The sequence below is a fragment of the Haemorhous mexicanus genome, chromosome 4, assembly GCF_027477595.1.
Source record: "Haemorhous mexicanus isolate bHaeMex1 chromosome 4, bHaeMex1.pri, whole genome shotgun sequence".
Lineage (NCBI taxonomy): Eukaryota > Metazoa > Chordata > Aves > Passeriformes > Fringillidae > Haemorhous > Haemorhous mexicanus.
The window spans coordinates 57575632-57597350 of record NC_082344.1 but is presented as its reverse complement, the minus strand read 5'-3'; the positions used below and the strand labels follow the sequence as shown (position 1 = coordinate 57597350).

The following is a 21719-nucleotide window of genomic DNA, read 5'->3' as shown; positions in this document are numbered from 1 at the left end:
ATCAACTTTCTAAAATCTGTTTTTTCTCATTTCTCCCTTATAAATTTTTAATTGTATTTGTTCATAAAATTTAAAACAAACCTAAACACTTCCTATCTCCATCTCTCTATTATTCTATTTCTAATCTTTTCATTCTGATCTATCTTTCTAAACTTCTCTAAGGTATTTGATACAAGACTATTCATAGAATGTTGTTCATCAAGCACTTTATATATATATATATATATATATACACTTTATGTATATTCAGCTTGATAACACCTGGCAGCTGGTAGTATAGCTTGTCATGGATTGACTATTGACATTCTGGATGTCTCTGGTCTTGTAAGTGCCAAATCCATGTTTTCAAAGTCTTTTTATTTATTTTTTTTTTATCTAGCTGTGTATTATTCAACTCTTTGAAAGTGCAAAATTCCTTCTGGTCAGGTGGGGCTTTCTTTGTCCTGGAATGATCTACTTTTCTTCACTTTCATTGCCTTTCTTCTAATATAAACATTCAGACATTCAAAATAATGAATTTTCAGAAGACAATGTAGATGATATATAAAGAATACATAAACAAGACAGAAAATAAAACATGCAGTGGCAAAAGAGGCAAGTATGTTCACAATGTTAAACCTTGTGCTCTTTAATAAAGTGTCAAATGTAAACCTTTAGATCTTTTCCAAAAATTGCTAAGAAAGCATTGGCTCCACTTTCGCAGAATGTGCAATAAACACAAAGATAAGTAAAATTATAATTATTTACCTGGAGATACCCAAATAAATTGTGTACATTGTTTCAGGTCCCAACAAGGATTGTGATGTTGAAATGAACAAAGTGATCAATGACAGCAAAGTCATAGAAGAAAATTTATCACATCTGAAATGAAATTAATTCAAAGACTACAAAATATTCTAATTTGTCCAGATAACCTTCACTGCAGAATTCTAAAGAAATTAATGAATATATCTGAAGAGACTAGAACAAGAATTTTTAGTAAGGATCTCAGTTTCAAAAGGGAAAGAGAAGAGAGGAAAAAAATGATGTTTCAATAAGATTTTCCATGGGTTTAGAATGCAAAGTTTAAAAATAATTTTTGAAGCTAAGAACGAGTAATTGAACAGAATCTCAGAATTATTTAGGTTGGAAAAGACCTCTGAGATCAAGTCCAACCTTTGACTGATCACCACCTTGTCAACTAGACCACGTCTCTAAATGTCACATCCAGCTGTTTCTTGAACACCTCCATGAAGGGTGACTCCACCAGATTCCTGGGCAGCCCATTCCAGAGTTTAACAACCCTTTCTGATGTCCAGCCTCAACCTCTACTGGCACAGCTTAATTGCATGCCCTCTTGTCCTATTGCTGGCTGCCTGGGAGAAGAGGCTGAACCTCACCAAGCTAAAACATTCCTTTGGGCTGTGGAGAGCAATAAGGTCCCAGCGAGCCTCCATTTCTTCAGGCTGAACAACCCCAGTCCTGTGCTCTCTCTCAGCCACTCCTCATAGGACTTACCCTCCAGACCCTTCCCCAGCTCCATTGCTCCTCTCCAGAACTGCTCCAGCCCCTCAATGTCTTTCTTGTACTGAAGGTCCCAGAACTGGATAGAGCACCTGAGGTCTGGCCTCACCTGTGACAAGTACAGGGGGACAATCACTTCCCTGGTCTGCTGGTCACACTATTCTTGATAAAAAAAGTACAGAAGAACAGAGAAAAGAAGTAAAAAGCAAACTTAACATCCAAACATATTTGAGAGAAGATACTACCATATATCAATATCTTTAATAATTTAACTTCTATTCAAGGCATGAAATCTCATGTATCTGGACTTCAAAACAGTTTTTAGACAAAATCTGATATGAAAGTGATTACTTAAGACAGAGAAGATAAAGAATTGACTAATCAGGAGAGGACGACAAGTTGTGTTAAGTGTTTGCATGATTAGATGGAAGCTTTTAAGGGGTTCTTTATGGAGTTTCTTGCCATAGAGCTTTCTGATATTTAAGTTAAAAACTAGATCATAAAACCTCAGAGCTGAAATTTGCTGGTAAAGCAAGTCTGCGAACCATCAAAATGTTAAAAAAAACCAAGAAGAATCAGATGACTTGATGACTTCTATAATAGAAATGCAATTACATTTAATAGTACAAATAGAAATGTAACTGCATTTTCAGCTATAAAGTGTGAGTTTACCAGCTGAAAATGACAGATAAAAGAAAGATGCAGCCAAACTACTAAAGAAGAACTATTAGTCATCAAAACACAATGTAGTTATGAAAAATGCTAATACAGAGTATCAAACATAGTATTTCTGGGTTAAATGAAGAGATGTTTAACAGTACCACATGAGGTAGAGTACACCTTCATTATGAAAATCATAAGCCATTTGTGTCCTCCATATTAAAAAAGGATTCACTGAAAACAGCATTAAAACGGAGTGGAGGGGGGTGAAGAGGAAGTTCATCTGCACAATACCAGGAATGCAGAACTTAGATCATGAAAGAAAATTGAAAAATCTTGCAATATTTTGCAGAAAAAACACAACCCTAAGATGAGAGAAGTTCACTCTGTAAACACATGAATGAATAAAAAGAGCCTGCAGATGTTTGTAATGTACTGAACTTTAAGATTAGTATCAACATAAGAGTTTTACATGTATATACAAACACATATTTTAAAGATATGCTTTTTCATGCAACATGAGTTCTTGCACTAATGGAAGATAGGACTCAGTGCCCAAGAATGACAATTTATTCTGAGTCATAAAGATGATCTCCGGGGTCAGTGTTTTAATGGCATTTATTTTGATTCACATGCACATAATTTTCTTCTTCACTCATCTGCTTAAGATCTACATGAATGCTTTAAACATCATTCACTCACTAGGTGCCTAATGCAAAGCTTATTTAGTCAAAGTGCTTCCATTGACTTCTGTGTGCTTTGGATTAGGTTCTATATCCTTACCCATAGCCAGCTGCTGCAGGCTGCAGTTTTATCACAGTATTAGACTGCTTTTCTCTTTTCCCATGATCTTAAGAGGGAAAGAAAGAGGTATACTTTGGCTTGCCCTGTCTGTTCTTTAATGTGCTTAGATTGCAGTTATTTCCTGCTGAGCCCTGAATGAGGTTTAGTTTGTTGAAGAGCAACTTTTTAATCATCTCACAGAATGAATGAACTAGGAGATATGTCAGGTTTCTATCAGAAGATGAAAAATGTAGAAACTTATCAGTACCTCTTTTCCTCTAGGTATACTGTAGGTCATAAAAACCCACTCTGTACAGTACTTAGTACTCTTATAAAGGACACTAAAAATGTAATTATGCAAAGGATGATCACCAAGAAAGTTTGCAAAACACCTAAAGCAGATGTAAAATATGGCTGTCCCTGCATGGCAAAAAGTGCAAGTGAGACAGCAGAAGATCAGATAGTTTCCATGTCAGGCTGTGTAATCTTCCTCACAGGAAGGGTGGCTACAACCCCTTCATTTTTATTTTGGAGAGTTCAGATAGCAGTGCAAAATATTTTAGAAGCAAAGCTGATCAGGTATGTAAGTGCTTAACAGCCTAAATATATTTGGCTACTCTTCTTGGTTCTAAAAGGATCCTGCTTTAGGGTGATAGAACCAGGGCCTTCTTCAGCTTCTAATTGCAATTTTGGCTAAATACCAAAGCTGTTCACTAGACCTGTACAATACAGACATGGATATACAAGTTTATGTTTTAATGTAGTTCAGGGAAAGGCACAAGGAACTCTACTTCTTCACACTTTCACTTGCTCACCATTAACAGTTGATGCTAGCAGGTGAATAGCCCTCACTTTTTTTCAGTGAATAGTCATGTCTCTGACAGGGTCAAACAGTGAATTAAGGGAAAACTTTGTCTGCTTCACTGTACAGCTGAATAAGGCTTATAGCAACAGGACCCCTAAGGATTCTAAAGATGCACTTTTCATTTGAAAAGAAATGACAAGCCTAACATTATAAAATACCTAGTCAAGTAGTTTCAAACATTGCAGAACAAAGCCAAATAGCCTAATAAGCAATCAACAGCTTGATCCCATTCTAAATTATTTTCCTAGCCACGATATTTATTTCCCTAGTACAGAATAACTTTGTTCTATACCCTAGTTGTTCTATACAACTATTACTCTTCTTTTTTCTGCCAGACAGCAGTAATTGTTTTGGAAAAGCAGACAGAAACATTAAAGCTCCCAACTAAGCGAGTATATGTGCAGATTTATAAATTTCATTTTCGATGTAGTCAGTAACATATATTGGCTTTAACTTACAGAAAGGAATAAAGCTGCACAGCATTCAGTTATTGATAACAGTGCTTGAATTATAATGTCAAAGGTTCTTCTTCAGAAGTTCTCAGCGTTGCCATCTTGCTTGAGTATTTTTTCTTCTGCTCAACAGGCAGCTGATGCAGTACAATCATGAAGACATGCCAGATCTTCTACGATCTCCTGAATTACATTAAAAATAAATTAAAATTGCACAGGATGCACTAAGAACATTAGACAAAAGACTTTATGATTTTCATTCAAAAATGGAAGAAATCTTTAATTCACAGAAAAATTGTTTGTAGCATCCTAAAAAAAAAAAAAACAGTAGAAAATGTAGAGCATAGAACTGAAAAATCACATTAGGTCAAGAAGTCCTCAAGAGTACATTGGGGCAAAACGATTTTACAAAGTCCGTGTACTCCGTTTGGTATATAAAGGATAGCTGACAGAAGTAAGTGAGAGCACAAGCTTAAAAACATCTTTATTTCAATATATCTATAACAGTTTAGTATATTTACTGCTATCCATCAAATTTCATGACCCAAGATTTTCTTTTGATGTGTAGTTTTCTGGAATACAAACCTGTTTTAAAGGCTTCAGAAAGAGTTCTTTGACTTTCCAGGAATGCACCAAATAAAGCAGAAATTATTGTCACATATTTAAAGACAAATCTTGATGCAAACCCACAATATAGTAAAATAACATAAAAAAATGCAAAATTATGGTCTTATGAACCTAATCTGGACAGAGTAAATTTTTTTAGTGGTTTGCCTGGGTGACTGAACAGGTCATTTCACTTCTTTTTATCTCCTAGGGATAATTTACAAGCACTTTGAGACCTTCAGTGGGCTCACTACTGATAGCTACTTTGGAAACACCATATATTAATAAACCCCCTAAATTATTTCCCAGAGTAACTGTGCTGTTCTCTGCTAATAACTCTAGATACATATCAACTGTGCACATTTATATTTCCTGTGACAATGAACATATCTTTCTTTCTTTCTTTGGCAGTGCTACCTGGTTCTCATACATTTCATTTAAATAAAGTCCAGTTTAATTATCTCTCCTAAATGTCTCATCATTGTATCTCTTTATATAGAATCTGTACTAATGACTCATCGTTTCCCTCTATTTTTATAGGAATTCATGAAAACTCACCTTAATTTTTTCTATCATTTACTTTGCATTTAGAGAACACGAACAATAGTTTAATTTAAAAATAAATCAATAAAATAGTGGGGCTGGGTGCAGCACTCATTTATATCCCTGCAAATCCAGGGAAGTTAGCACTTACATGTGAAACAAATTTAACAAAAATATGCCTCCCCTCATAAAAATTCACATGAGTTTTTAAAGACTTTTCACTAATTTTTTTCCTGATTTTAAGAACATTCTATCTGCCATTTCTGCATGATTATGAGTGGTTAGATTTTTTGTCAACACCTGGGAAAAAAACCTGGTCTGTAAATGGCCTTCCATAACAAATTCTAGAAAAAATAAAGAAAGACAGACAGACAGACAGACAGACAGAAAGAAAGAAAGAAAAAGAAAGAAAGAAAGAAAGAAAGAAAGAAAGAAAGAAAGAAAGAAAGAAAGAAAGAAAAAAAGAAAGAAAGAGAAAGAAAGAAAGAAAGAAAGAAAGAAAGAAAGAAAGAAAGAAAGAAAGAAAGAAAGAAAGAAAGAAAGAAAGAAAGAAAGAAAATCTCAGTGTTAACAATTGAGATTTTTAAGGAATATTCTTCATAAATGTGAGAACTCAGAAATGCTGATGGAATCATGTCTATGTAAGAACCTTTCACTTTGAACAGACTTCAGTTTGAGTTTAAGAATGAGCAATTATAATCATGCGAGATTTAACCACTGTTATCCAACACAGATTAATTCTGCTCTGTCAGTAACTTTTACGGTGCATAATCTAGCTCAAAATTCTCAAAGAGAGTAAAAGAGAGAGGATTTAAACAAAGTAACTGGTTTCATGCTTAGCTAGCATTCAGTTAAATAAGCACAGATGTGAGGTTTATCTGCTTAAAAGTAAATCTGTGGTTCTCTTATTTAAACGCTTACGTTTTAACGCCCATCAGAAAGGCTGCTGCTGCAATGAATAATTTAATCATTGCTGCCTATTACATGTTACTACACAGCAAGCATATTTGCAGAGCTGTGAAAGACACTGGCCAAGTGTCAGCACTCCCTGTAACTCAGCCGGCCTCCCAGTATATTCACTGCGAGCAACTCAGGGAGCTCCGAGGCGGGCAGAGGGCACTTGTGGTGGGGAAGGGAGTGAAGAGGTCACAACAGAATTGCACCAGATCAGCAAGACACTTTGGAGAGATGAAAGGTCACCGCGGGCTCCGTGCCGCTGTAGTGTCATTTCAGCTGCTGGTCCCTTGGTGGAGTTCTTGAGTTAGTTTCGCCTTTCCGTCAAATGGCTTTAACTGCTTCATGTGGGGGTTCTGTCCTTGTTTTTACCCTGCTTTAGAATTTTCTGTCATGTTTACTGTATTTAATATTTTCCACGTATTATTATGAATACGTTACTTTCAAGGCAATATGATTTTGTTCCCCTCCTGAAACTTCTTTTTCGTTTGTGAGTGAAAATAGTAATATGCAGTATGCATTTGTTAATGTACAGAGTTGTATAGCTATGTAAATAATCTGTCTCTCTTTAACCAGAGACTGATTCCCACTGCAGATCCCAGAAGTAATTTTCCAGTGAGAGCCACTGACATTCCTAAACTGTGAAAACCAAATTGTCGTGGGCTGAAAGCGCCAACTGCGGACGCGAGTCCGGCTGCCTGCGGCAGAAGCTGGGCTCAGGCAACACACGAAGATAAACCGGCCATTAATTATATCTGCATATTTTAACAATGACCCCTGTCTTTCCAATCAACAACTACAACAGCGACAACAAAGCGCCAGTGCAGAGCATCGGGAGCTTGGGGGATGTACGGAGACGGGGAAGCTCGCAGGCTGCTTTAGGATTTCCCCACGTACAGCAGGCTGCGATTGTCAGCAAGACGGATTCCTTCCCACACGCAAGATGCCACTTCGGTGGCCTTATCAGATGTTCCCTTTAAGGACACAAGCTCCTATTTCCCCTCTGTATATCACCAGCATCTTGGGCTATTTTATTTATTACAGACGATTACATTTGTGATCCCTCTTCCCACTTGATCTCACCAGATCAGGAGGACAAATGCCGTGTCGTGTCTGAGCGCGTGTGGGCGTCTGTGTGCATCGGAGCGGGGGGGAGCCGGGAGGGGGGAGTTACACTGCGCAACAGATTTGCCCGAGAGGGACAAACCTCCCCCGCCTGGAACAGCCGGGCTTGTTCCTACCGACACCCGGGAAGCTGTGGGTGCGCGGGCCGCGGCACCGGCAGTCTACGGTGCCGGGGAGGCGGAGAGAGGGTGCGGGGGTAATTCGACTCTCTCCCGTCTCGAACGAGTGGGATGCGGGGGGGCGCGGGGAGCACACGGCCAGCACAGCCCCGTGCTCCCCCCGGCAGCCCGGGCACGTGGACCGGGAACAGCGCGGCCATCCACCATGCAGCGCACGTCGGGCCCATTTCCCACGCCGGCCGCCTGCCCTGGGGGAGGAGGGGAGGAGGGGAGGGACGAAAGGAGAATGATAGGAAAGGGGGGGCCGTTACCTCTGCTCCGAAAGAGGAACCAATCCACTGTGAAGGACGCAGCACTCCCGAGCAGGAAAGACATTGCACATTCAGAGAGAGATTGCATGTGAAGACACTGCAAAAAAGAAGGAAAGGAGGGGGGGACTGGGGGGCGCAGACCGCGTGTGAAAGGCATAGTGTGTGTAAGAGAGGCCAGCGAGGGTAGGAAAGGAAGGGGGAGCAATTGCACATGGCAAGAGAAAGAAATCACTCATTCGCTTGAAAGAGGCACTCGCAAGGAGATCGTAGTAGAAACAACGGGGAAGGAGACGCAGGCAAGAAGGGGAGAGTCCATGCCGTGCAACAGCCTGGAATCCGATTAAAGTTTATGGCGGGGAGGTTAAAAACGCTCTCATCCCGCCCCTTCCCTGGCGAATACATTAAGTTTCCTGGCTGCGTTTAAAAACACAAAGAGATGGGAACAGCGGGACCTGCGGTTCGTAGTTGTATTTCCAGTGCAGGGAGCCGGTGTAATGCAGTATGCTGGTATTCCTACGTACTGGCATGTCTGGATCTTACACTGTGAGCAAAATTTCCTCCTCACGGAGCTCCAGAACAGCGAGGGGGAATTTTGACAAATTCAAGTTGCTTGGCAAATATAATAGGGATTTGGTACTAATCCTACTTAACCCGCTGCGAAGATGCTGCGCTCCCGAACCCCCCTCCTCCGTCCGGGACTGCGGCGGTGAGCACTGAGCCTGCGCCGAGCTGGGCTTTCTCGCTGATGCTGCAGATAGAAAGCCGAGTGTCTCCAGCCCCGGCGGGGGAGGGTTTTCGTGTTCTGGCGAGGCAGAGCGGCCGGGGCCGGTGCCAGGGCCGGAGGAGGCTCCGGAGGAGCAGCCCTGCAGCCCTCCGGAGAAGGGAGCAGTCCCTCCCTCCCTAGCGCCGACTCCATGCGGCGCGGCTCTGCCCCTCTGTCTCTGGACTCCTCAAGGAAAGAGGTGGCAACCTTCCCTCCCTCCTACAATCACTCACCGCCCCAAATGACAAAGACACGCTGTGACCGTTGCTTTGAACCACCTCAACATATCCGGCCGCTTTTCGCTTAAATATATCATGGCGATGAAAGAGACATTTCGCTCCATTGGTCTACATGCGTTTTCATTCAAAAGAGCCATATGTACCGAGGAATGCGCACACAAACGCATACAGAACGCGCACGTACAGAACTTGCTTTCTCACATGTGTTCACAGGGGGAAAAAGCAGCTGGATTCCTGCCTTCCCCTGGCTGCGTGCACGCACACAGGAGCACACACATGTACCCGCACACACGTGCACACACACACACACCCGCACACACCCCAGCACACGCTCCTTCCCTCCCCACTGGCTGCCCCGAGCTCTCCTGCCCCCTGAGTCTCCCTCTTTTCCCTCCGGGCTCCGAGCAGAGAGGACAGGTAAGGAGCCAGGCATCACCAAGGATAGGGCGGGAGCACACAAAAGCCATACGCGATTAAATGGCTCAAAGTCAAAAGGAGACGCGAACTAGAAACGTCAAAAGAAGCAAAGTTGAGCCGGAGAGCTTTACCATTAAAGTTTATTTCCCACTTACCCAGGTAGGTGACGCTACATTTTAGCAATCATCGAAGCAGCAAGTCTGTGTTCGGAAATAAATCTGTTACTTCTTACATGTGTTTCTTCTACTAACCCTCTCGCTCCCTTCCTGATCATATTCTCCGAGGGTTTTTGTTGTTGGTGTTTGTTTTTTTTTTTTTTTTTTTTCTCCTAGGATACCCACAAACATGCTGAAAAGACACATTCAAAGCATGGTAATAGGAAGAACACAATCACAAAGACCGAGAGGCTGAAACAGCACTGGGAAACAGGACGAAAGTCTGAGATCTAAGGCAGTCCCCCTTCCTCCCTGGAGTTTTATGCAGTTACAGTGACTGCAGCTATTTCACAAAAGAACCGACACAACAGGGGAAGGTGGGAATCTGCGAAACGAGTTTCCTTACCAGCTTGATTCCACAAAATGCAGAATAGAAGAAAAGAAAGGCGAAAAAACATTTGCTTTAAAAATCGTTGCTCGAGTCACAGTCTATAGCGGACGTGGGGAGGGAAAGGGTAGGAGAAAATCACTACAGATCACGGGTTTGAGAAAGCAACAGAAGCAACACTCGGGCGTGAAATGAGGATCGGTTTTCAGGACTGAACTGGTGTTTTGTGATGAGCAGCTATCCCACTTGCAGCACTAGCAGCAGAGATAGGGTAAGACTGAGCTTTCTGGAGTGCAGCGCTTGACTCGTCCTCCCTCCTCCTCCTCCCTCCCTCCCTCCCGCCCTCCCTCTCTCTCTCGCTCTCTCTCTCTCTCTCTCTGCTCTCCCTCTTTCTCTCTCTCCCTCTCTTTCTGTGTGTATGTAGCGCAGGCGGCTCTGCTGCTGCAGCGTCAGGGAAGAGCTACCGAGAGAGGCTTCAGCAGCTCCCTCCACTTTGGGCAAACTTGCCGGTTTACCGCTTCTTCTTTTTTTTTTTTTTTTTTTTTTTTTTTTTTTTTTTTTTTTCATACGAGTGGGAAGCTTCTCAATTGCCATTCAACATTTTAAAGCACAAGCCGCTCTGCCGTGAAAGCGTCTGATCCACATTTCTCTGAAAGACACAGGAGGGAATACACAATTGCAGATTTCACCCACTGTGGCGGTGCAGATGACAGGAAACAACTGACTGATACAATTTTATTTGCAAATAGAACTCTGTATTTTTTTTTTTTTTTAATCGCGTCGCGGCTCTTTTCCCCTCCCCTTTGCCATTCCGCTTTATATGGATGTAATTCAGAATCTGTGTTAATTCACATGGGGGATCCAGTTACATCTTGTTCCGCTCCGGGTATAATTACGAGAGACCAATAATCGCCTTTGGACACATAGTTTTGTTGCTAACCTTTGAACTGAAAGGATCAAGTTCAGATCTGGTTACCTGCATTGGGACGGGAAGGAAGAGGAGAGAGAGAGAGAGAGAGAGAGAGAGAGAGAGAGACTGCAATCTCATTTGTGAATCGCTCTCAGTGCTGCAGATCCAGATTGCTTTAACACATGCAGTGCAAATGCAGGTAAGGCACACACACAAACTGCGGATGCAAAAACAAACTTGGGACTGTTGTGTGTCTATGTTCTTATCGCCAGCCTTGCAAATTCTGGGCAAACGGCTTCTGCAGTTTCTGTATCGTTGCTTTGTGACTAATGACCTTGCGCAGAGTTGTTAAAAAAAATCCGCTCCGGAGAAAGAGCTGAACATTTTAAGCGATCTCTGAAGATGGATTTGGGTGCTTTTCTGCCAACCAAAGGGGATATTCTGTGGACTGCACTGTAATACTCGGGGTTCTCCTATCAGCTGTGCAGCAACCGACGTTATTGGGATTTTTTTTAACTTTTTTTTTTTTTTTTTTTTTTTTTTTTTAAGAACTGCCCATTGCTAAGAGGATTTGGAGTTTTCCCGGACCCAAGCCCTTTGAATAAAGCAAATCATAATTTTTTTCCCCTGTGTGTGCAGAGAGGGGGAAGAATAAAGCTATTGCCTTGGTCGTAAACGGCTGAGAGGGAGAGAGAGAGAGAGAAAGAGAGAGAGAGAGAGAAAAGAGGGAGAGTGTGTGAATTGTAGTTAACTCTAGTGTTGAAGACAACGACCTGGGGGGCTTCGAATCGTACAGCACTGCTCCTGCTTTTATTGCAAACCTTGCAAAGTGATTACAGTAAAATCAGAGAGGAGGAGGAGAAGGGGGAGGAGGAGGAAAATCCCATCCTATCTACTGAGATGAATCTTTAAAAAGCAAAATCCACTGTCCCGTGAACTGTAAGTATATCGGAACTGGAAGGCAGGGAGAGCAGCAGAGGAGCCAGCAGCAGGGTTTTGACCACCAATTGCACCAGTCATGAGACAATAAGTTTCCAGAAATAGAAGGATTTTATAATTGATCACCTGGACTCTCAGCCGCACTGTTGGCTTATCAGGGGAGTTTACTGGGGGCCAGGTGGGAGTGAGAGGAGGGCGGGGGGTTTCGGTACGAGGAAGATGAGGAAGATGCGGACCCTCCTTCGCTTTGTGCATTGCTGCTGCTGCTGCTTCTTGCTCCTCCTGCCTCCGCCGCTCTGGGTCAGCCTCGCAGCGGCTAAGCAGCTCCTGAAGTACCGGCTGGCCGAGGAGGGACCCGCCGACATCCGCATCGGCAACGTGGCTTCCGACCTGGGGATCGTGACGGGCTCCGGAGAGGTGACATTCAGCCTGGAGTCGGGCTCCGACTATCTCAAGATCGATAACATGACCGGGGAGCTGAGCACCACAGAGCGGCGCATCGACCGCGAAAAGCTGCCGCAGTGCCAGATGATCTTCGACGAGAACGAGTGCTTCTTGGACTTCGAGGTGTCGGTCATCGGCCCCTCGCAGAGCTGGGTGGACCTCTTCGAGGGCCGGGTCATCATCCTGGACATCAACGACAACACCCCCACCTTCCCTTCCCCCGTTCTCACGCTCACCGTGGAGGAGAACCGGCCCGTGGGGACCCTCTACCTGCTCCCCACCGCCACCGACAGGGACTTCGGCCGCAACGGCATCGAGCGCTACGAGCTGCTGCAGGAGCCCGGCGGGGACGGCGGCCGGCGCGGCGGCGGGGGCGGCTCGGCTGCGGCGGCCCCCGAGAGCGCCCCCTTCCCCGGCGGCAGCAAGCGGCGGCAGGAGGCGGAGGCGGCAGCCCGCAGCAGCGTCTTCGAGCTGCAGGTGGCCGACACCCTGGACGGGGAGAAGCAGCCGCAGCTGATCGTCAAGGGGGCGCTGGACCGGGAGCAGCGGGACTCCTACGAGCTCAGCCTCCGCGTGCGGGACGGCGGCGACCCTGCACGGTCCTCGCAGGCCATCCTGAGGGTGCTGATCACCGACGTGAACGACAACAGCCCCCGCTTCGAGAAGAGCGTCTATGAGGCGGACCTGGCGGAGAACAGCAGCCCTGGGACCCCGATCCTGCAGCTGCGTGCCACCGACCTGGACGTGGGAGTGAATGGGCAGATCGAATATGTCTTCGGGGCGGCCACTGAGTCCGTCAGGCGCCTACTGCGGCTGGACGAGACCTCGGGCTGGCTCAGCGTCTTGCACCGCATCGACCGGGAGGAGGTGAACCAGCTTCGTTTCACTGTCATGGCCCGAGACCGGGGCCAGCCCCCCAAGACAGACAAGGCCACTGTCGTGCTGAACATCCGGGATGAAAATGACAATGTGCCTACCATCGACATCCGGAAAATCGGGCGCATCCCTCTCCGGGACGGGGTGGCAAGCGTGGCCGAGGATGTGCTGGTGGACACCCCCATTGCCTTGGTGCAGGTGTCAGACAGGGACCAAGGTGAAAATGGTGTGGTGACCTGCACCGTGGTGGGCGATGTGCCCTTTCAGCTCAAACCGGCCAGTGAGGGTGAAGGGGAGCCACAGAATAAGCGCAAGTATTTCCTCCACACCTCGGCCCCTCTGGATTATGAAGCTGTCCGTGACTACAACGTAGTGATTGTGGCTGTGGACTCAGGCAGCCCCAGCTTGTCCAGCAACAACTCCTTGCTGGTGCGGGTCGGGGACACTAATGACAACCCTCCCATGTTCAGCCAGGCTGTGCTGGAGGTCTCCTTTCCAGAGAACAACTTGCCTGGTGAGAGGGTGGCCACAGTGGTTGCCACAGATGCGGACAGTGGCAAGAATGCTGAGATCACCTATTCCTTGGAGGCCTCGCCCCTCTCCTCAGAGGCACCGAGCAACATCTTCAGCATTGACCCTGACTCTGGGGATGTGTCGGTGCAGGCAGTGCTGGACCGTGAGCAACGGGACACCTATGAATTTCAGGTGACGGCCCGGGACAAGGGGGTGCCATCGCTGCAGGGCTCCACCACAGTGGTGGTGCGAGTGTCAGACCGCAACGACAATGAGCCACGCTTCATGCAGGATGTGTTCACCTTCTATGTGAAAGAAAACCTGCAGCCCAACAGCCCCGTGGGCATGGTGACTGTGATGGACTTTGACAAGGGCCGCAACGCTGAGCTCAGCCTCTCCATTCAGCCTGGAGACCATGAACAGGCAGCTGGCATCTTCTCTATCGAGAATGACACCGGAACCATTTTCTCCACTGTCTCTTTTGACCGTGAGCAGCAGACCAGCTACACCTTTAAGGTGAAGGCAGTGGATGGAGGTGAGCCACCACGGTCTGCCACAGCCACTGTGTCTCTCTTTGTGATGGATGAGAACGACAATGCACCCACTGTCACCTTCCCCAGCAACAGCTCCTACACTGTGCTGCCACCCTCCAGCAACATGCGCACCGTGGTGGCCACAGTGGTTGCCACTGATGCTGACACAGGTCTCAACGCTGACCTCAACTACAGCATTGTTGGGGGCAATCCCTTCAAACTCTTTGAAATAGACCCAGCCAGTGGTGTGGTGTCACTGGTGGGCAAGTTGGCCCCCAAGCACTATGGCCTGCACCGCCTGGTTGTGCAGGTGAATGACAGTGGGCAGCCCCCCCAGTCCACCACTGCCCTGCTCCATGTCTTTGTCAATGAGAGCCTGTCCAATGCCACTGTGGTGGAGAGCCAGGTGGCTCGCAGCCTTCACACCCCACTGGCCCAGGACATTGCTGGTGATCCCAGCTATGAGCTGAGCAAGCAGAGGCTTAGCATAGTCATTGGTGTGGTGGCTGGCATCATGACCGTCATCCTTCTTATCCTCGTGGTGGTCATGGCCCGCTACTGCCGATCCAAGGGCAAGCATGGCTACGAGGCCGGCAAGAAGGACCATGAGGATTTCTTCACCCCCCAGCAGCATGACAAGGCCAAGAAGCCCAAGAAGGACAAGAAAGGCAAGAAGAGCAAGCAGCCCCTCTACAGCAGCATTGTTACTGTTGAGGCTTCCAAGCCCAATGGGCAGCGCTACGACAGCGTGAACGAGAAGCTCTCGGACAGCCCTGGCATGGGCCGATATCGCTCGGTCAATGGTGGCCCAGGCAGCCCTGACCTGGCCAGGCACTACAAGTCGAGCTCACCGCTGCCCACGGTCCAGCTGCACCCACAGTCCCCCACTGCTGGCAAAAAGCACCAGGCCGTGCAGGACCTGCCCCCAGCAAACACCTTCGTGGGCGCTGGCGACAACATCTCCATCGGCTCGGACCATTGCTCCGAGTACAGCTGCCAGGCCAGCAGCAAGTACAGCAAGCAGGTAAGAGCGCTGCGCCCCGCGGGCCCCAACACGCAGACACACGCACACAGAGCGGGCGAGGGAGCCGGGATGCCCGCCCCCCCGCCTCCCACACTGGCACAGGCACACACCCCGCCAAGGTTCAGTGACCCGTTCAGTCTGCTGCCCCCGCCCCCCTCCCTCCAGGCAGGCAGTCAGGTGCTCAGACCAACACACAGCACGAAGGAAGGACGGTCAGACATCTTTATTGCTATTACTATAATTTTTATCATTGCCTCCGTTTATCAGATCCGGCAGCCAAGCAGCCCGTCCATGCAGCCGGCGCTGACCCGCCGCAGGCGCGGAGGCTGGGGGGTCTGTCGCCAGTCCCGACAGCGAACTGTAAGGCAGCCTGAGATGCCTTTATCAGCCGCGAGCCCGCAGGCCAAGCCCGGCGGTTTTGGGGGATCGAGGGGAGATCAGGACCCCCCACCAGACGGAGCCGCCATCCCCCTCCTGTTCCCCGGCCCCGCCTCCATCAGTCTGTCCTGGCGCTTCCCCCACCGAGATGCTTTCCCAGCCTTAGGGATGTGTCAGCTCCGGCTGAGGAGGAAAGTTTCGCCTCGGCAGCCAGTTGTTTCGGGGAAAGGGGGTTGCTGCCGGCCTAACGCTTCCTAAAGCTGTGGGTGAGAGTGGATTTGCAGCCGCATCGCTGAAGCGTTAATGGCTGTAATTACTGGGTCTTTCATTAGGACCAAAAGGCTTAAATAATCTACACAGCCTATCTGTGCTCTAATTTACGACACAGAGATTTGCACTCATTGCAGCAGTTGCTCTGAATACACAGAGGCGTTAGTTTAGAATCGCACCTCAGTATGTTATGTTCTCATTGCTTTTTTTTTTTTTTTTTTAATGCCCCTCTTGCCTATCTCATGAAATTTCATTCTCTCTGAGAGGCCCTCATTTGCTCGCCCAGCTGCTGCATAGCTCTGTTTGTAGTCGTGAGACCTCTCGGAGCGAAATGTGCCTTCAGGGGTACCACGAGTGGCTGGCTCTGGTCTCGACTGTATTGCTAGGGCTCGGTTCAGTGAAGCTCCGATAGCCTAAAACTGGTGATGGTAGGGGCAGTCTTTACAGTCCTTGAAATAAGATAGGGATGGTACAGAAGGGAATCAAGTTTCTAAGTGAAAGCTTCCGTTTGTTTTATAAGACGCTTGTGTACCCTAAACAGAGATCTCTCTTTTTTGGGGGAGTACTTTTTGGGTGATTGTACGTATAAGATAACAACCTGAACGTTTTCTCAACTACAATGCATGTTACACAGGAAGCTAGAGGCAAATGAATGCTGATTCATGTAACTACACATCCAAGTCTGGAACAGGGAAATTCTGACTAGTTTGACAAAAGTGCTTTCTTTCCCACTTATTAACATGCAAATATGGTACACAAGGACACTTTTTTATACTCTGAAATGTTTGCTAGTTTACTAAAACTGAAGTTTTACGAGTGTTGCCAGTATTTGCATTCTGCTCAGAAATACTTAAAATATAGTAGCGTAAAACTCAATTGTGTAAACCACCCCCTCCAGTCTTTCAGGTAACCAAAACAGTGTGATTGTAATATCCACCAGTGCTTTTGTATATGTGGCTATGCAAGTGATACAGACCTATAGAACGTTTGACACAGTAGTTTCTGTGTGGCACATTTCATTAGTGGTGTCCTAGAGAGAACATCACAATTTCAGTTTGAGAATAGTCTGTATAAAATACAAATTACTAAGTTCTTTATCTTTCATCTTCTAAGGCTTATTAAACACAGAGTAGATGATGCCATTTCAGCAAACACTGGAATAAAAGTAGCAGTGGAATATATGCTAATCAGATATCACTTCTTTCTTGATACTGCAATTCATCTAAACATATGGTTTATAATCTGTTAAAGTGTAGTTTAATTTCAGTTTAAAATAATGATTTGCATTCTAAGAGTAGGAAAGGTAAAGGAATACACGTTACAAATTTCTGTTTTGCTTGATAAAAAACCTCAAACTTGTTTAAGATTATAATACAGTAATATATTTTGAATTCCTCAATATATTCCAAGAATTTCTTTGGATATAAAATATATGAGAAAAGTTAGTATAAGAAAATGGCTTTATTGCACTTTTATGAAGTAGTGCACCTTGAATTGCTCCATTACGTAAGTTGTTTGCTGCAAACCAGTTTCTCAGTGTTGATAGTTCTCTTGTGTTAAATATTTAGCTTGTTATGAATGTTCACTTACTGAAGTAGTTTATAGCCAGTATTCTAATGTCTTATCTATTTATTTTTAAATATGTAGAGAGTATTTTCACACTTGTAAAGCATGCACAGAAGTTGGAAATTGTCCAAGAAAACAGTAAAGGTAGTGTTAAACAACAGACTTTATGGGAGAGTCTATCAGTCACAAACCCTCTGTTTCCAATTTCCTGTGTGTACTTGCCAGCTTGCTGCTGAGTGACATTTGTATACTTTTGCTCATTTTACATAGTACTGAGGAAATTAAGACTTACTTGCATAAACAATAAACAAAATGTACACTTTTCACATCTCAAACATTGGCAGTGTAGTATTTCTCAGTTTAGCAGGAAAAACACCTGAGGATTTTTAACACCCAAACCACTTGGAGCTCTTGTTGAGCCCAATTGTTTAGAGAGAAATGTGAAACAGATGCAGATAAAGGGTTCTGATGGGGTGTATGTCAGATTGTTTCATAGATCTGCTGCACTTGTGCAACAGAACCAGTAGCATAATGGTACGACTGTGGTAGGGAGACTTGAAATCTCTAAGACTGCCTTTATTTACTTATTGTCAGTTCCCTTTGTTCTAAGGGACATTTGACAGCATATAAAATTTTAGAACAAATAAGTGGACGCAGCAGAACATACCTGCTCTAAGTTACTGGAGATGAGAGTGATGCTAATTACCCATTAGTGTAATTAGAATTGGTAACTGATACTTTCCTATAACTACAATACAGCAGTCAGGAAATAAAGTCTCTACTTACGTGACCGACTGGTGTACCCCAGGGAACACAGGTTGTTTTCATTCCCATGATATGATACTTAATTTCTAAGGTATTGAATTGAATTCTTATATGAGTCTCAAAATACATCATGTTTGATACAAGACTGTGTAAGAGAAAATTGAGAAAACTGCAAACAATTAGTAACTCTCCTCCTCCTGACATCATGTCTTTTATATAAAGTTTAAAACAAAATTCTGTATTCAGTAGACATTTGACATTTCACAGTCACTATTTTTAGGAGATCTCTAACAAGTTTAACTCTTATCCTTGTCTTACTTAGCATGATATTACTCTGAAATATTCTTTTATCCTCTCACTTATCAATTCTCTCCCTTTTAGTAAAGCACTACAAATGTTTAAAACACTTACCTTTCCACAGGTCTTAATCACTTGCCAAAAGTTAAAGCTGTACAGAAGTGTTTTACTGAATGGGGATGAATTTAAGTAAGTGTTTTTCTGGATCACAGATTTAAAATTTGAAACCTCCAGGTGCTGCACATTGCCTGTGAGGAGCCTGGATACTGGGATTTCCAGCAAAGACAGCCAAAGATAATGAAAGCTCAGTGCCTAAGGGGAATCACTTAACAGCTTGGAGAGCTACATACTTAATCTTAGATCTCATAATGAATTTTAATTGTAAATACTTGTTTATTTTATAATTTAGTTACAGATATAGTTTTGTATTGTATACTTCACCTCTTTGTCTCACAGTGCAAAATAGTGTCATATAAGCAGTTTTATTTCAGTGAAAATTTTAATCATGAATCCACATGTAACCAACCACTCTTTGAAGAACAAGCCTTTTAAACATTCTTTATATGTTTATATTTCTTGACCATCATCTTATCTTGGTTTCTTTTTTACTTGCTTTACTCAGAAATGATTATTGGCTCTTTAAAACACTTCAGTTATAATGCTGAGGGTTTTTTGCTTGTTATTTTTTTAAAAGATATTGGTCACTATAAGTGGAACTTATAGAAACAGGAAAGGAATTCCTGTGCAGAATTATTTCTGTACTTCAGATATTGGCTTCTTAGCTAATTCTGTAATTCTTTATGAAAAATCCCAATGCCTTTTCTCATTGAAAATGTACTGTTTCATGAAGAAAAATATTTATCAAACCAGTGTGCTCACACTCTAATCAAAATTATATGCATTTGCTGTAAAGTCTTACTTTCCTGAAAGTGAAATACATACAAATTAATTTCTGAAAAAAAAAAAAATCCTTGTTCAGTAGGCAGGTAATTTATTAATTAAAATTTCAAACATTAATCAGTCTGCTGCAATATTGCAGAAGCATTTTGACTAGCTGGTTATCATGTATGTCAGTCTATAAACTAAATGGATCAATTTCCTCATAAACATGTACATATACCCAGCTGCCCTAATAGGACCCCAAATTCATCCACTGATGAGGCAATCAGTTTAACCATACAGGAAGGTATCATCTTTCCTCTTGTGTATGTACAGACACACACATACACAGAGAGGCTTATCTCAAAGGCTATTTTTTATATTCCCAAACACCTCTAAAGAATACTTTTTTTCACAACTTTAAGCTAAGCAAATACACTACAGTATAATAATCATAAAAATAACAATGTCATTGTGGCACTAACTGCCATGTCAAAAAAAAAGAAAGAGAACATTGTTATTGAGTAGAAACATTTACATTGGTGACTTTTTTCATACATTGAACTTTCATACTGTTTAGTGAAAAGTGTACAGAAGTATTTTCAATTTTCTGTTCTCATTTTGCATTATGTTAAATATTTTACAATTAGTTTTTAAAAGTGACCCACATTTCACCTTCAGTAGCAAATTATGAAGAGAGAGGGGCTAATTAAACATGAAATGGATGTATCATTGATGCATTAATTATCTTTATTTAACAGAAAGTGTTCCACTGATAAGTGCAGCTTTTATTTTTTTCCTCTCCAGTAAAATCATCTTGTACAGTGCACAAATGACTAAGTTACCACTGAATCATTCTGCACTCCCAGGAGATGTACAGAGCCAAAAGGGACAGGATCTGAGTAAAGGAAGATACATGCTCTGAATAAGTAAAGAACTGTACTATTATAGGCAAGGGGTAGCAAGAAACATCTTTGAAAGGGTAGAATCTGATTTATCAACTCAGACAGCTCTCTGGCATTATACATAGAGAACTTGGGTTATAACCATGGTTAGCAGCTTTACTATTGCTGTCAGTCTTCATGTTTCTGAGTGTGTTTCTTCCTCTTTCTCTCTCTCTTTTTTTTTTTTCCAAGTTTTTGTTTAGTTATCTGGTTTTCTAGTATTTGGGATAGTTGCTAGCTTAACCACCAGTACAGCTTTGTTTCATCTCTGCAGCTTCAGACTCATTTTCCTTTAAGTATTTTCTTTCAAAAGTTTAAGAAGGTTTATGTACTTAGTAATATGCTAGGCTACTTTGACATATAAAACTAATCAATTTGGTTTTGCATTAAAATATAAAAGAAAATCAACAAACTTCAGAGGTAGTTAGCATTATAAGTCAACTAAATCCTTGACAAGCACTCTGAACTCTTCACTATAATTGCAAAACATTTTAGTACTTAATTACTAATCTTAACAAGATTAACATAATTTTGGCTATATATTTAGGGAATATTGATAGAAGCATATGAGCACTCCAGTACAGTATTTAACAGGAAGATTTTCTAAGCAAGTCTGCTTCCAACAGACATTAAGAAATTGTTAAAGCTGCAAAATATACTTTTTTCAGTCTTAGGCCACATTACATGAAATATGTTCCATGTAATTTATGTTCTACATATCTCAATTTTTAAAAAAAAATTAGCTTTTTAGGTGGTTTTATTTCAGCTTGTGCTGAGAATATGGTATTTTTCTATTTTTCTTCCCTGATTTTACTTTCCTGGAAGAGTAAATTTGTTTTCTGTTATCAGATTTTAGACTTTTGTTGCATGTACTATACATTCATTTAAATCAATAATTGAAATGACAAAAATAGACCAACAGCTACAATCAAGGATCAAAAAAATCTTTTAAATTATTGTTATTTTTTGCCTATAAATTTGCATTATATTAATTTTTAATTAAGTTTGTAAAAGAAAATCGAGACATGCATAAAGGTATATTTCAAGCTAGAATTAATTTACTGTTTTCCATATATTTCAGGAAACAGACTTCCCAAGGTCACTTGTATTTTGTTGTTATGGATGACAAAATATCACAGTAATGCTGGAGTAACTAAGATTAGTGGGGCTTCTGCAATGGGTGACCAGAATCAGAATGGAATAAGACCAGAATAATCCATAAGAGATTTTAAACTTTTTAATTTCTTATTTTAATGCAATTTCCTCTAAAAATATTTAACTGAGAGCAGGCCATGAACACAAATCAAAATTTCAAAATGTGATTATACTGAAGTATGAGTTAGTCAATTTCCTGAATTGTATCAGTGATACACGCTGAAGTTGTCAAACTCTGTGGAGATGTCCTTAGCATGAGTCATTTGCTCACTCTTATGTGGCCATTTTCACTGACAGGATATCTAAAATTAAAATTAAGAACAGCTTTTGGAGGTATTAAAAC

At 43.2% G+C, this 21719-nt stretch overlaps 1 protein-coding gene across 2 annotated transcripts in view; it reads left to right on the top strand.

Moving 5' to 3' along the window:
* Positions 1-10337: 10337 nt before the first annotated feature.
* The window catches only part of PCDH7 (protocadherin 7), a 263158-nt gene continuing 251776 nt past the window's right edge, over positions 10338-21719 (top strand). For both annotated transcript variants that reach the window (XM_059845038.1, XM_059845039.1), the window contains exon 1: positions 10338-15122. In XM_059845038.1, the coding sequence (XP_059701021.1) occupies positions 11952-15122 (3171 nt within the window). In that variant the 5' untranslated portion in view covers positions 10338-11951. The remainder of the gene's footprint in view (positions 15123-21719) is intronic.